Source organism: Papaver somniferum, chromosome 2 (assembly GCF_003573695.1).
Source record: "Papaver somniferum cultivar HN1 chromosome 2, ASM357369v1, whole genome shotgun sequence".
NCBI classification, from domain to species: Eukaryota; Viridiplantae; Streptophyta; class Magnoliopsida; order Ranunculales; family Papaveraceae; genus Papaver; species Papaver somniferum.
In genome coordinates, this window is record NC_039359.1 from 68,462,874 (window position 1) to 68,477,432 (window position 14,559).

Consider the following 14,559-nt stretch of genomic DNA (forward strand, 5'->3'; position numbering starts at 1 on the left):
TAGGGTTTTGGATATGTTAGTGTTAAAGGGTTTGAATATCGAATTTAATTCTTTTCATTTTGTGGTTATCAAACTATGGATTGGATAATGTTGTGTGTCAATGTTTTCTACTTAGTCATGAAGGGATTATTTTTGCCTATTCTCTGTTTAAACCTTTTATTTACTGTCTGTTCATTTCTATGAGGTTCCTTCATGATAGAATCCCATTTGTGAGATGTCACATACCTCACACTCACAACTCTGGATTACTGCGTATAAATGCATTAGAAATAATACGTGTCCTAATGGCGCTGGTTAAGACCTGACCAATATTACGTGTAGCACGACTTTAATAAATTGGATAGTAGTTTATTAAGAAAAAAGTATAAAGAGCATGAAAAACTATCTTATTCATGTTTGTTTGAGGAATTGTCATAAAACAATTAGAAAAGCTATGAACATTCCATTCCAGTGTTTGCAGTTCCTTTGAATGTAATCAACGGGTGAATACATTTTGTTAATGCTGGAGATTCTATGCCAGCTCAGGCTACTTATTTATATTGGTGGAATACATAATTCAATGTATTAAAAGTTAACCGTATTTGAAATATAAAATTTTGTAAAAGATAATAACACAACCTAAAAATAACGACGGCATAACCAATTAGCATGCTTAAAATCATCGTATATACAACTAGATGTATTTGGCTATGTAATGAGCGATTATATTCCTTTACGCTATGTATGCCATGTTTTGAATACTGATGTCATATTTTCGGTATTCTGTCTGTACTTACCGAAAAGAACTGTACTACGCAGGACTACTCATACCACGACCAATTTTCTTCTATTAAAACAACTCCTACATGATCAAAGCTTAGGTAAGTATATTCTTAAAAATAAAAGAAAATTTGTTAAACTAAGATTTTCTAAAAGATTTGAAAAAAAATTTAACTTCCTTTCTAAATTTTAAATATTTTGTATTTTACATTTAAAGGATTTTCCCTAAATAAATAGATTCTTTTTTTAGAAAAAATAAAACCCACATTTAAAACTTAAAAATAAGTGATGGAGAATAAATGTCAATATTTCTATTAGAGGTAGGATCCATGGATACTCTTAGATGGACAAGGTCGGACAAGATTTGCGGCATTTTCTCCGCAAAATCCAAACGGTAATGAATTTAAGTCTAATATTTTGATGATATATTCCTCTTATCACTACACCAAATTCAGGTTTTCGTCACAAATTTTATGTGTTACTAATTTAATTTGTAACACATATACACCGTTACAGAAACGCTGTGATTAATATTGTTAGAAATTATTGCAACGGTGTTTTCTGTGACAATGACAAAATAGAGCCACTTTATTAGCCGTTACAATAATTATAGCAACAGTTGAACTAATTTTTGGGTCGCGACACGTGTTTTGTTTGCCACAATTATTTTAACGGTTTTAATTGTTACTGCATATTCACAACAATTAACTGGATGACACGTGTCACTTCAAATACAATAACACCTATAAATGTTACTTATTATTTTGTACCAAATCCTTTGTGGACACGTGTCATCATTTTAATATGCACACCAAAATAATGACACGTGGTTTTAGTTATGTTTGTTGTAACTTTTAAACCTGTGACATTTCTTTACATTACATTTTAAAAAAATGGATAGCCCGGATCATTTTCATGGACCCGGGCTTCCAGTTTATAAGCCCGCAATACAGGTCGTTATCATGGACCTGGACTTTCACTTCACAGGCCATGAAAACTTTCCATGTTCTTTCTATCCATTATTACACAATCTCAATCTGCAAACTATCCAGATTCTACCATCCATACATTCACTACAGAAACACAAATACAAAGGAATCCTTCTATTCATTATGAAATCTACCAAAAAACAATTCAATATTTCCACAATATAAGTTTTACTTCAGTTATAAAATAAACATTCTAAGAAATATAACCATGGCGTGCTAAGATGATAATTTCAAACTAAATGATAATTTCCACTTACAAATACAAAGAATTCATGGTTTTTAACTCCTCAACAAATGGCTCATAAACAATGCAATTTGTGAATGCAATATAAAGTCATTAACAAATATTGTTGGTAAATGATTTAAAATAATCCCATTACATACATAAATCTAAGTAGCATTCGGTCGAATTCAACCTGCCAATACTAAAGCAGGTACTAACAAACTACGCACATCCAATGCGATCTGTGTTCCATAAAGTGGTGGTTATTCAAGTACCTGGAGTTTACAAAGCCAAATTTCTTTAGTGGTGGTTATTCAAGTACCTGGAGTTTACAAAGCCAAATTTCTTTCGATTCGCTTGAATTGGAGTTTTCTTCTACATCAAAAGTCAAATACAAACCATCAACTCAATTCAAGATTCTTTATCTACGAGTTTCTTGCATAGTACATTAAAAGTCAAATACAAACCATCAACTCAATTCAAGATTCTTTATCTACGATTTTTATGCATAGTACATTTAAAATGTGCAAGATTTTATTGTGACATTGTGACATCTGTAAGCCACCTTTCTTTCATATTTATTATATTTCATAAGACTGTTTTTCATTAACTAAAGTCAATTTTTTGTAGAAATGAATGAATTACCTCTCTAGAACCAAGAATAAAAATTCATAGCCAACTCAAGTCGCAACAACCAACTTCAAGGCGTAAAAAATCCCTGGAAGCACAACAGATGTTGTCCCCTACAGAACATCACATACCGTGATCAGACCTAAGCTTCCCCTAACAAAGGTTGTATTCTAGGATGACAATAACCAAAAAATAGTGAATAAAGACTTTACCTGTATATCACGATTGAAAAACTCAAAAGCATCATGATTTCTGAAGTCTTTGAACTGCAGAACAAAGTTAAAAGTCTATCAACCGAATTTTGAATTTACATAAAATTCAGACTGGTGAAGAGTTTCTAGTATAAAAAGGAATTTCCACAACAGGTATTCTCACTCCTAGGTTCGACTTTGAACCTGGGATGTTCAAATTTGGCCATTAACACCTGTGGGATTGCAATTAGCTTCTCATTTGAGATTGATATAATGATAGTTACATAATCACACTAAGAATTGAATAATAACATGTGCTCATAAGCACGGAGAAGCAGCGTCACCTAGGATTAACAGGTAAGCATAATTTCTCGTACGACTGCTTTGTCATGGAAGTTATGAACCTCCAAGACTCTATGTATGCCACCAATCCTGCGCAAACACAAATATCACTTGTCAACTAAAAACACATGCAAAGTTACCAACTCATCTCAGTGTTTCCCGAGTCTTACCAAAATGCATAACAGGTGTCAGTCGCCTTGTTCGCTCAGCCCTGTAACTCACCACCAATTGTTTGCCTCTGCAAGAATGAAATGTCAACAGAGTCAGCTTACACTTAACAAGTAACTCAGAATACATAAATACAATCACCTACCGCATTGACGGAAGGAGGAGAAGGTTGCCTATTGGTATGTGAGAAAAAGCACCTAAACCGTGAAGAGTAAATAATCAGCAATTAGAGATATAGTAGTCAGGTAGACAAAGATATGCAATCACACAAACTAGAGAACGCGAAATTGCAAGGGTGATACATTAAATTTTCATCGTATTAATTGAAATTTTATGCACAATGGATCACAAAGTGGGAGTGAGAAATGACAAGTAAAATTTCCATCCAAGTTTGCTTACCGAACGAAAATGCATCAACTGAACAAAAACTTTTGTCCTGATGAAGAAATATTGTAGTAAATAAGACACTTGATAAAATTTGAAAGCTTCAGAATCCTCACTTCATATTCTCTTCCCTAAACTTTAATGTTTAATCAACTGGTAAAACTTGAATCTCAAAGATTCTGCACAAAAACGGGTCAAAAGACATTTGACTCAGAGGTTTCACAAATTTCTAATACTGTATTTTACTTTTTTTCAAAAATTTCATTCAATGTTCCATCTCATAGTCAGGATATAAAACTCAAATTAGAGCTGAATTTTCATACTGTAAAGAAAGTTGTACCAAAACTCAGGTTTAAATTGGGAACCAAAGCCCCACATTAATTAGCCGAATCGTGACTTAAGAAAGCAATTATTATTGATCAAAAAAAAGATAAAAAATTATTACTTCACCAGTTCATCTTCTGACCTCTTTCAGAAAAACCCATTAAGATTCCAACCTCCATCTGAAACATAGATGTGTACAAATTCAAACTCAAAAAACCCCACAGTACATCATATGGCCCGATTTGAGACGTATCGATTTTTGGGTTCGAGACACATATGTATGTCTTTAGTGCTTCCACTCATATAAGAGTCTCAAATAAAAAATATGAGTAGCTTTAATTCTGATTTTTCAACTACTCTTACAGGTGTCTTAAAATGTGTCTCTACAAAATTTAATAATTTTAATATCTATCTCATTTATCATTTATTTTTCATTATAATTCCATTTTATTTCCCCTCCAAAACTCCAAATTACTTCCCCCAAAATTTCCTCCTATTCCAATTTTCTAAATCTCTCACAATAATTTCCCTCTTAAACTTCCCCCCAACAATTTTATCCTCTCAAATTTCCCCTCCAAATCTTTGTTTAACACCAAATCATTTGAAACATGATTTGCATTTATTCCCACCATTTATTTTAGTTCCCACCTTTATTTTGGGTTGTTTTGAAATTTAAACAATATTTAATATTAAATAAAAATCCGGTCCTTATAACAAACTCGTCCAACTATTTCTCTCTCACTTGTCTCTTCTCGAACTTAACTCTTCTTCGCTCTCTTCTCCGCTCAAAAAAACCAGAGAGAAAAATGAGTGAAATTGGGTTAGACAAATCAAGAGAAACCTAAATCAAACTGAAACCAGAAATTAAACCAAAATCTTCTACCGATTTATGATTCTCTAAGCCTAAAAACTCATATAAAAAACCCTTATACGAATCAAAATCTTTGATTTTGTAAACTGATTTTTGCTTTTTGATTGAAACTCTCAGAAGTAGATTCAATTGAAGAAGTACAAACCCTAGAAATCTCTATCCTCGGGTTAGAAAGAACCTTTTTACAGAAATCGAAATTTGGTTGATAAACCCTAAAAATTTGATTTTTAATTTTTGATTTTCGCAGAAGAAGATTGATCAGAAGCAGATTCAATTGAAGAAGTAGAAAACCTAGGAATCTTTATCCTCAGGTAGGAAAGTTCCTTTTTACAGAAATCGAAATATGATTGATAACCCTAAAAATTGATTTCTAATTTTTTGTTTTTGCAATTCGCAGAAGAAGATTGAAGTAAAATCCTTGAAGATTCAGGTCATACTTTGCTAGTTGGGGTGTTTGATTTATGTTTTTATATGAACTGATTTCCTTTTGAGGGTTATGTACTTGATATTCAGTATTTTTGCAGTTGTAGAAGTGTTGAGTTAGAGAATAAAGTTCTGTGAGTTTTGCTTGATATTAAGTGGAATTGATTTCCATTTCACTGTGGATCTGTGAGTTTTGGTTGTTGTTATAAAGTTTTTGATATTTGGTTTAGAGAATAAGGTTCATAAGTATGATAGAGGTGTTTAATCTTCAACATGTTCTTGGAGTTGTGAAGTGTTGAGTGCATTTGTTTTTCTGCCAGTGTTTTAAAATGAATATTAATACAAGTATGTGAGATGCTGCTTTTATGCACAACTTCATCAGGTTTTTGCCATGTTTTAGGTGGTTTTTAATTCATGTTAGATATAATTGTTTGAACGAGCTATTGATTAGGTTGGAGAGAAATATGGTGTGAAAAATATGTGATGTCCAGTCCTCCAATCCTTGTGGAACATATCAATTGATGTTATTAATGTCTTTTGCTTGCGGTGAAATGAATAATTTCATGTTTTTTGGTTGATCAATGTTTCTTCATTTTCAGTTTGGAAATAGTGAGTGATATTTGATAAGAAAATGTCTTCCAGAAGGGAGTTTCATATTCTTTAATAAAGCTATTGATCACTTGGTATATTCTTAATCTGATTTTGTTTTTGAATCACATAGAAATTTAAACTTGGGTGTTTATCGTGCAGTCAACCAGTCCATTCTAGATTGTGTTATTTGGCTGAGTTTAGCATCAATATTGATATGCTTACTGTCAAACACAATCTCATTCTCCAAATCTTCCACATTGTGAAAGCTGCAGTCATATAAGTTCCATTCTGATTTCCCCTTGCAGTACCAGGCTAAGAGTTTTTCGGAATTCTTCATAATAGAAAGAAAATAGATGAAACTTTTTGGTTGTAGTTGATGTAGAGACCAAATAAACATGATAAACAAGTAAGGGTTCAGTTTTTTGTGTTTTTCTTAGCATTTATAGATCTCAGAAGAATTGTTATTTTTTTCTTTGTTTGTTAGCTGATTCATTGTGATTTAAGCATGGGTCTGTGAGTTTTGCTAGTTTGTTATAATAACATATATGATTTTTAAGAAGGGTTATGAGTATGGTAGAGGATTGGTATAACATGTTTTGCTGGTTACTGTAACATGTTTCAATTGACAACATTTGGTTATTCGACGATGTTTTATAGATTGATTGATGTGTTTTTTCCTATGTATACTCTGCATTATTTTTCATTTGAATTTTAGAGTGTTATTATATCTGGGTTTGTCTTGCTTTAGTAATGTATTAAAAAAGGACACTTTTGTTGCAATTTTAGTTTCTGTTGGTGTTCATGCTTGTATGAAGATTGTTGTGTTTGGTCCTTGATTAACATTCTATGTTATGTTGTTGTAGAATGGTGCAAGTAGGTGATAAAGGTTGGATGAATGAGGAAGATAGGTTCTGTGATGTCTATAGAAAAGGGGCGTCTGATTTTATCGATTTTGCATATAGTAACAAGATAAAAAGTTCACCATTATGTCCATGTCCTTGCCATATTTGTAGAAATAAGTATTCTTTGTCTTTTGCTCTAGTCAAGTATCATTTAGAAATACACTTGATAGACAAGTCATATGTACTTTGGTGTCTACATGGAGAGAAGTCCACCACATCATCACAAGTAGTGCTGGAAAATGTAGAAGAAAATGTGGATGTTGAAAATGTAGGTGTAGACAATGTAGAGGAAGAAATTTCTATTGAGGAACATGTAGAAGAGAACATTAGCGATGAACAATCTAGATTAGGGTATTTTGTCGACAAGGCGTATGGAATATTTGAAGGGTTAAATAAGGATGTGAACGAAGGTGGTGAGGAGACAGACCTAGGTAAGAAATACCACAAGTATAAGGAGTTAGCGAAGGAAAAGATTTATCCAGGTTATGAAGGTGATGAAAAAACACTTAGTGTAATTGTAGAACTACAGCATATGAAAAAGATGTTTGGTTGGTCAGGAAATAGTGTTACATACCTCTTGGGACGATTGAAAAATTGGTTACCGAAAGGCAACACTTTTCCTGTAAAATACCCAACAATGAAATCTATGTTGATAGATATAGGAATGAAGGCTGAGTCATTCATGCGTGTCCTAATCATTGTGTTTTGTACCGAAAAGAAAATGAGAAGGAAACTGTGTGTCCCAACTGTGGAGCATCTAGGTATGTAGTGAAACAGGGTAAAGAAAATGAGAAGGAAACTGTGTGTCCCGACATGGAAGTATAATCCTTACCGTCACTGTGTAGATGTAATGCATGTCGAGAAGAATTTTACTGAGCATTTGATAGATACACTTCTCGACATAAAGGGCAAGTCCAAAGATGGTGTCAAAGCACGAGAAGATATGAGGAAGATGAACATTCATAGTGGGCAGTGGATCACTACAGACTCTGTAACAGGAAAGGAAATTGTATCGATTGCCGGTTTCCGTTTAAGCAAAGAAGAACGAGATAATTTCTTACAGACTTTGAAGAATATGAAGTTTCCTTCTGGATTTTCATCCAATATCGGAAACAATGTGACATTTAAGCCTCCGGGTCTGAGTTGTTTGAAGTCAAACGCAAGGCACCTACATCGTCAGCTCGTGTAGGTACTCCCAGCCCAGAGAAAGGGTCCAATTCTCACTTAGGTCATCAACATGATCAAGTCTTGGATCATGCTGACAGTATATCTAATGAATCTCCTTCCTTGCAAGTTCAACTGCTAGATAACAGAAGAAGGGTTGTTGCATCAGGATGTATTGTTGCCGGCAATTCTGTTCATTGTAGAAAGGTGAAGCCAACAGAGAAGAGGGTCTTTGTCGAGGAAGTTCATGATTAGTCTGCATTAATATGTGATGGTACACAAGGAGATGACTCTTACTTTTTGAAGGATCTGGAAATACCTACTTTTCTGATCTGGTCTGAGAATAGGTTGCAGTTGGTGCCGTCCAAGGTCTAGTAACTTCCTAGTTTGTAATCTTTTTGTGTTCTTTTGTGCAACGATGATAGGTTCAACACAAGCATAGCAACCAATTAGCATTGAGCATTTCTATATTCTTGGTTTTTTGGTGTTCTTTTTTGTTATTTCAGACGTAGTTATGCTCTTTTGTGCATCAAGGACAGGTTCGACACTAGAACATGGCAAATTCAACTTGTTGCATATAAGAATTTGCTTGCTAGTGTCCTTTTTTGTTTATTCCACCCTTTGTAGTGTTGTCTAGCACAATGAGGTTGGGTTTTTTTGGGGTCTGTAACTGCCTATACTTACTTAATATAATGATCTTATTAATTTGGTGTTTACCAAAACCTTCTTAACTCCGCCAATGCTTGCATTGCCGGTCCCAAGCCCGGATAAAGGAGGAGGGAGAAGGATTGATTTATACTCTCAGTATCAACTACTAACCCTTGTATCCTTTTTAACTTCAGCTGGTTGGTGGACATGAAGGAGAGCTACTCATACATGGTACCTTTCAGGTCCAATTCTATCCTATACAAATGTACAACCAGGATAGAAAGATCTCGCACAAGTAAGTCGATTTTTCCACACTTACTACCCCTGTAAATGAATTCATGATCATGTGAGAGGTAGACCAGATGTTTAAGGCAGGCGGGAAATAAACATCTAGGAATTTGACTTGTTTGGTAATAGAAGTTTAAATAGCAGGTATAACATTATAAGACTGAATGATTTGGAACCACTATTATGTTGTGCATTTTGTAACTGGGTATTTCTTTTTGTACTTTTTCAATAGATTTTGCCATCTATTTCCATTTGTGGTCTGTAGGGTTTCTAATATTCTTTATGATTATGCTCAAATTGGTGTGTCCTTATTTGCTTGTTTGAACTGCAGTTGAGGCCAAAGAAAAAGATCAAGTAGATGCAATCCTGAAAATTTTGGTGGGTGCAGAGCCGAAGAATTCGTTTTCTAGCTTCTCAATTGGTACTTTTACTTCCAAACAATTAAAATTGTGTGTTTTACTCTAAAATATCGTATTTGAAATTTGTGTAACAGGTCTAATTCTACTCAGTTACTGGTAATCACATATTGAATTATATATGTATTTCATGCCAGATAAAATTCTTGAAATCAGCTATTCATCTGTGATGTTCTTGATAAGGAGCCATTTGATCTGATTTGGAAATTTCTTTGTTTTTAGGTGTAAAAGATAATCCTTTGAAGCAACCCGGGGCATAAAAAAAAGAATATGATCAGGTATAACTATGTACTTTCTTATCTTGGAGTTAGTACAATAGCTGTTTTAGAAGCTTGATTGTTCTGTTACCACTTACATCCACATATAACAAATCCGTTTGATGTGGCTTCAACCAATGAAATTTTAGATATTTGAATCTGAATCTGAATATTAGCATACCTATTTCACATCATTGGGTACTGAGTTCCTGTATGTTTCCACATCTGTTTATCCACTTTCTGAACTGAAAACTATCTTTTGACCTTATTACTTTACATATAGCACCGAGTCCCTAACAGTTTTCACTATTTCTATTGTCTCTCTTTGCAGACTGACTTATCTTCAGGAGAAGAAAGGGAAACTTTATGTTTGGTGGTGCTAGACTAAACAAAAGTGGAAAGATCGGAACAAGAAGCTATAGTAAAGGTATATGTCTGGAAATTGTTCCCATTTGTTCTGTTTCTTTGGTATGTAAACTGACTCCTAGAGATGTTCCGTTTACATCAGGTGGCATTATATGGAAACCGGAAGACAGGGTTGGATAAGTGTAATAAGATTTGAGTGAACAAGTTGTAGGTGATTTCTTAAATTCTTGTAGAAAATGTATCCACTGCATATATGCATTATGAAGTCTGGTGACATTGATTGAACAAGAAACTCTAAATATGCTCAACCTTGATCCCAAATTATAGAGACAAACCTATTATCCATAGTTTTTTTTTGTTTTGTTAAAATTAAAATTTATTAGATCAATGAAATAGAATTGATTGATTGTATGGATGGATGGATTCGTATGTGATAATAGAGTTTTGATTGAATGATGGTTTCATATTTAATTGGGAATGGAGTGGCTAGATATACCTGTATTCTGGTGCCGGAAATCAAATGTGCAGGTGGAGAAAATTTTAAATAAAACTTTTATTTTTTTATTTTTTTAAATATGAATTTAATTTGAGACGAATATAAGCGTCTCTTAATTTTTTTAATGCGTCGCTTTAAATAACCAGAACAATAAAATTGGTTCACTTAACTTACCGTGGATAAAATGTCTCAATATTTAATTAAGAGACGTTTATAAATGTCTCTTAATATGTCTCAAAACATTACCTACGCCAAAATTGAGACACTTATATGCGTCTCATAAAATCAAGGCATCACCTATATATGTCTCGAAACCGTTGATTTGGTGTAGTGCCAAATAGAAAACCTAGGGTTTAATTTTCATAAAACCCCTAAAAATGAAAACAAAATCAAATGACTTAAACCAAAATCAGAAATAGGGAAGTAATCCTAAAACCAACCATTAATTTACCTTATTGTTGGTACATCAGTTAATTCTTCTTCTTCCTGTTGGAGAATACCTAAAATTAGAAAAATAACCAAAACCCAATCACAACACTATCTCAATTCAGTACAAGAAAATTAATAACGATTAAAAAACCCTAACTCATTACAAAAATAACGCTCAGTTACAAGAAAAATTTGTACAAAATCATACTGAAAACATAGATCTACTATAAAATAGCAATTTTACAGTGAAACTATACATTAAAACTTACATTGCTCTTGTATTTGCGAGAGAAACAACCATTACTTATAGAAGAAGAGGAGATGAATAAGAAAACCAGGTTTTTGCTCCTTCGGTGATGAATGGATACTTAAAGAAGATGTTGTTGGTGGCGGTGATTGATGGAGCGGTGAACCTTGGCTGTGGTGGTGTGTGAGTGCAGTGGAGAAGAAGACCGAAAGAAAATGTAAATGGAGAGATCTGAAATTTGGTCTCTGGGTTTTGGTCTTAAACTCGATAATAACAAAGTCAATTCTTCACGATCCAGCCATCCAACACAATCTCGATCAATGGCTCAAATCGCAAGCATCTCCAAAATCAGCAACTTCTTTGAGACACAAAAACATCATCAATAACAGATTTAGGGTTTTTGTACAGAGATCTTACCGATCTACTAGTTTTTGCACAGAGGTAGTGAAAGAGAAAATCGTTTTTGCACCATCTACTAGTTGAGAGAGAGGTGTAGGCGGGGGTGGAGAAGGAGAAAGAAATAGAGATTAGGTTTTGAGGAATTTCTCTCTCTTCTATGGTTATATAGGACCCTTCTGTTATGGTGCATCATAGCTGGATGTTTATGTTATACCACACGAATTTGATTAGTTCCTAGAGATTTAATGAGTAATCTCCAACCACGTGTCCAAACCAAGAATCATTAAACGATTGTTCTTGTTTTATATTAATTATGTGTCATTTTATCTTAGAGCTTCTCCAATGGTCATGTGGTCAGCTTCACATGTGGCATTTTGGGAAGACATTCTTTATCTTATTTTGCAACCAATTTTCCTAAGTATAAGGAAAAAAAATAAATCTTCTCCAACCCTATCTGCAGTTTCATCTATTTTGACCGAGTTGTCTATTATTTTTCAAATTGAATAAGATGGTGAACATTTTTTTTTCTCGATATCGTTCTACCATGAAGAGAAGAAAACAATTGTACAAAATCGAATACATGCTCCAGAGTATAAAATTGATGAGCAATCGAATATTGCAATTTCAAAACATTTTTGTATTTTTGCGTTAAAGTTAGGGAAATATAATGCATACTTTTAAAACTTACAGCGGCATTTGGAAAACAGATTGATCTTTCGATTCAACTTTATTTCTTGATCGGTGATGGTTGAATATGATTAACAAACCATTTTATTATAATAACAGGGGATTAATGGATTATATCAATCACAGCGATGGAGTAGATGAATCTGTTATGCTACTTGTATAGTTTGAAATTAATTATAGATGATGATGGCCTAAGATCGAGTACACAACAGTGAACAAATCTTTTGTTGTTGATATGAACTTACCTTGTTACGCTATTCTAAGATAATGAATTGTCCTCATGAAAGTTGTATGATTGGGTCCCAGTAGTATGGAGTTGGTGACTCTCGATAAACAATTCTTTTTCGTTCTTAAAACGAGAGAGAAGGGACCAAATTCATTAATTAGGTTTTTATTATTTGTTTTAATAAATTGGATCTATTTTTAATTTTAAAAAGATGACTAGGATGGGTACAAATCCTCTTGGTGAACCTCTGAAACAAGAGGTTGACGAAGAAGATGTCTACCTGAAAATATGCCATGTCCTCTACATGTTAGTTAAAGAGGTTTGGGTTGGATAATGTTATTAGGAAAAATGGTAGTGAATCCTACGTGGATGAAGACTTTTTTCTCCACACACATTCCATTGGAGAAGCCCTTAGTGAACCATGTGACGTGGTTACGTAGGGGTCCAAATGTTTGGGAAGAAAAATCTAATAGCTTTACGTTTATTCGGACGCGTATACCACACTAAATTAAAAAAATATATATGAATGAGAAAGAAGACGAATCATAAGAATGAGAAATTAAACTCGGGAAATCGTAAGTTGACCTTCGCTTAGATACAAATCCAAAAAATGTATGAGAATATGAATTGTAAAATGAGGAATGAATCTCGAAGAATTGAAAGTTGACCAGGTTACTAGAGTTAGACCTGAGTCTCTCATTCGGAAGAACTGAAGATGGATTTTATCTGATCTTATCATCTCGGGTTCCAATATTACTAGAGTTAGACCGGAGTCTCTCATTCAGATGAACTGTAGACGGAATATATCATATTTGAACATCCCAGGTTCAAAGATTACTAGAGTAAGACCTGAGTTTCTGATTCGGATGAACTGAAAATGAAATATATCAAAATTGAACATCCCAGGTTCGAAGATTACTAGAGTTAGACATGAGTTTCTGATTTGGATGAACTGAAGATGAAATATATCAGAATTGAACATCCCGGGTTCAAAGATTATTAGATTTAGACCTAAGTTTCTGATTCGGATGAACTGGAGACGGAATATATCATATTTGAACATCTCGGGTTCAAAGATTACAAGAGTTAGACCTGAGTTTCTGATTCGGATGAACTGGAGACGGAATATATCATATTTGAACATCCCAGGTTCAAAGATTACTAGAGTTAGACTTGATTTTCTCATTCAGATGAACTGGAGACAAAATATATCATATTTGAACATCCCAGGTTCAAAGAACACTAGAGTTAGACATGAGTTTCTGATTTGGATGAACTGAAGATGAAATATATCATATTTGAACATCCCGGGTTCAAAGATTACTAGAGTTAGACCTGAGTTTCTGATTGGGATGAACTGAAGACGAAATATATCAAATTTGAACATCCCGGATTCAAAGATTACTAGAGTAAGACCTGAGTTTCTGATTCAGATGAACTGAAGATGAAATATATCAGAAGTGAACATCCCAGGTTTGAAGATTACTAGAGTTAGACATGAGTTTCTGATTTGGATGAACTGAAGATGAAATATATTTGAATTGAACATCCCAGGTTCGAAGATTACTAGGGTTAGACCTGAATTTCTAATTTGGATCGATGAAATGAAGATGAAATATATCAGGATTGAACATCCCAGGTTCGAAGATTACTAGAGTGAGACATGAGTTTCTAATTTGGATCGATGAACTGTAGATGAAATATATCAGAATTGAACATCGCAGGTTCGAAGATTACAAGGGTAAAACATGAGTTTCTGATTTAGATGAACTTAAAGATGAAATATATCAGAATTGAACATCCCAGGTTCAACGATTACTAGAGTAAGAAATGAGTTTCTGATTCAGATGAACTGAAGATGATATATATCAGAATTGAACATCCCAAGTTCAAAAATTACTAGAGTTAGACCTGAGTTTCCGATTCAGCTGAACTGAAGATGAAATATATTTGAATTAAACATCTCAGGTTCAAAGATTACGTGTCAAATGAGTAATCTCTAACCACGTGTCTAAACCAATAATCATCAAAGGGTTGTTCTTGCTTTTACAATTATGTGTCATTTTGTAACTTAGTGAACCATGTGAACTGAAGATGAAATATATCAGATTTGAACATCTTAGGTTTAAAAATTACTAG

General features: G+C 33.6%; 1 protein-coding gene and 1 long non-coding RNA gene across 2 annotated transcripts; both read left to right on the top strand.

Moving 5' to 3' along the window:
* Nucleotides 1-4,756: 4,756 nt before the first annotated feature.
* On the top strand, nucleotides 4,757-8,429 carry LOC113347941. Its single transcript, XM_026591632.1, has 2 exons — nucleotides 4,757-5,192; nucleotides 5,279-8,429. Exon 2 carries the CDS (start codon nucleotides 6,742-6,744, stop codon nucleotides 7,564-7,566), a length of 825 nt encoding a protein of 274 aa, XP_026447417.1. The 5' UTR covers nucleotides 4,757-5,192; nucleotides 5,279-6,741; the 3' UTR covers nucleotides 7,567-8,429.
* Nucleotides 8,430-8,707: 278 nt separating this feature from the next.
* LOC113353473 lies at nucleotides 8,708-10,351 on the top strand. The gene is made up of 5 exons (XR_003361307.1): nucleotides 8,708-8,904; nucleotides 9,229-9,318; nucleotides 9,536-9,591; nucleotides 9,902-9,997; nucleotides 10,079-10,351. It is a non-coding gene; the product is annotated as an uncharacterized LOC113353473 (long non-coding RNA).
* Nucleotides 10,352-14,559: the final 4,208 nt, after the last annotated feature.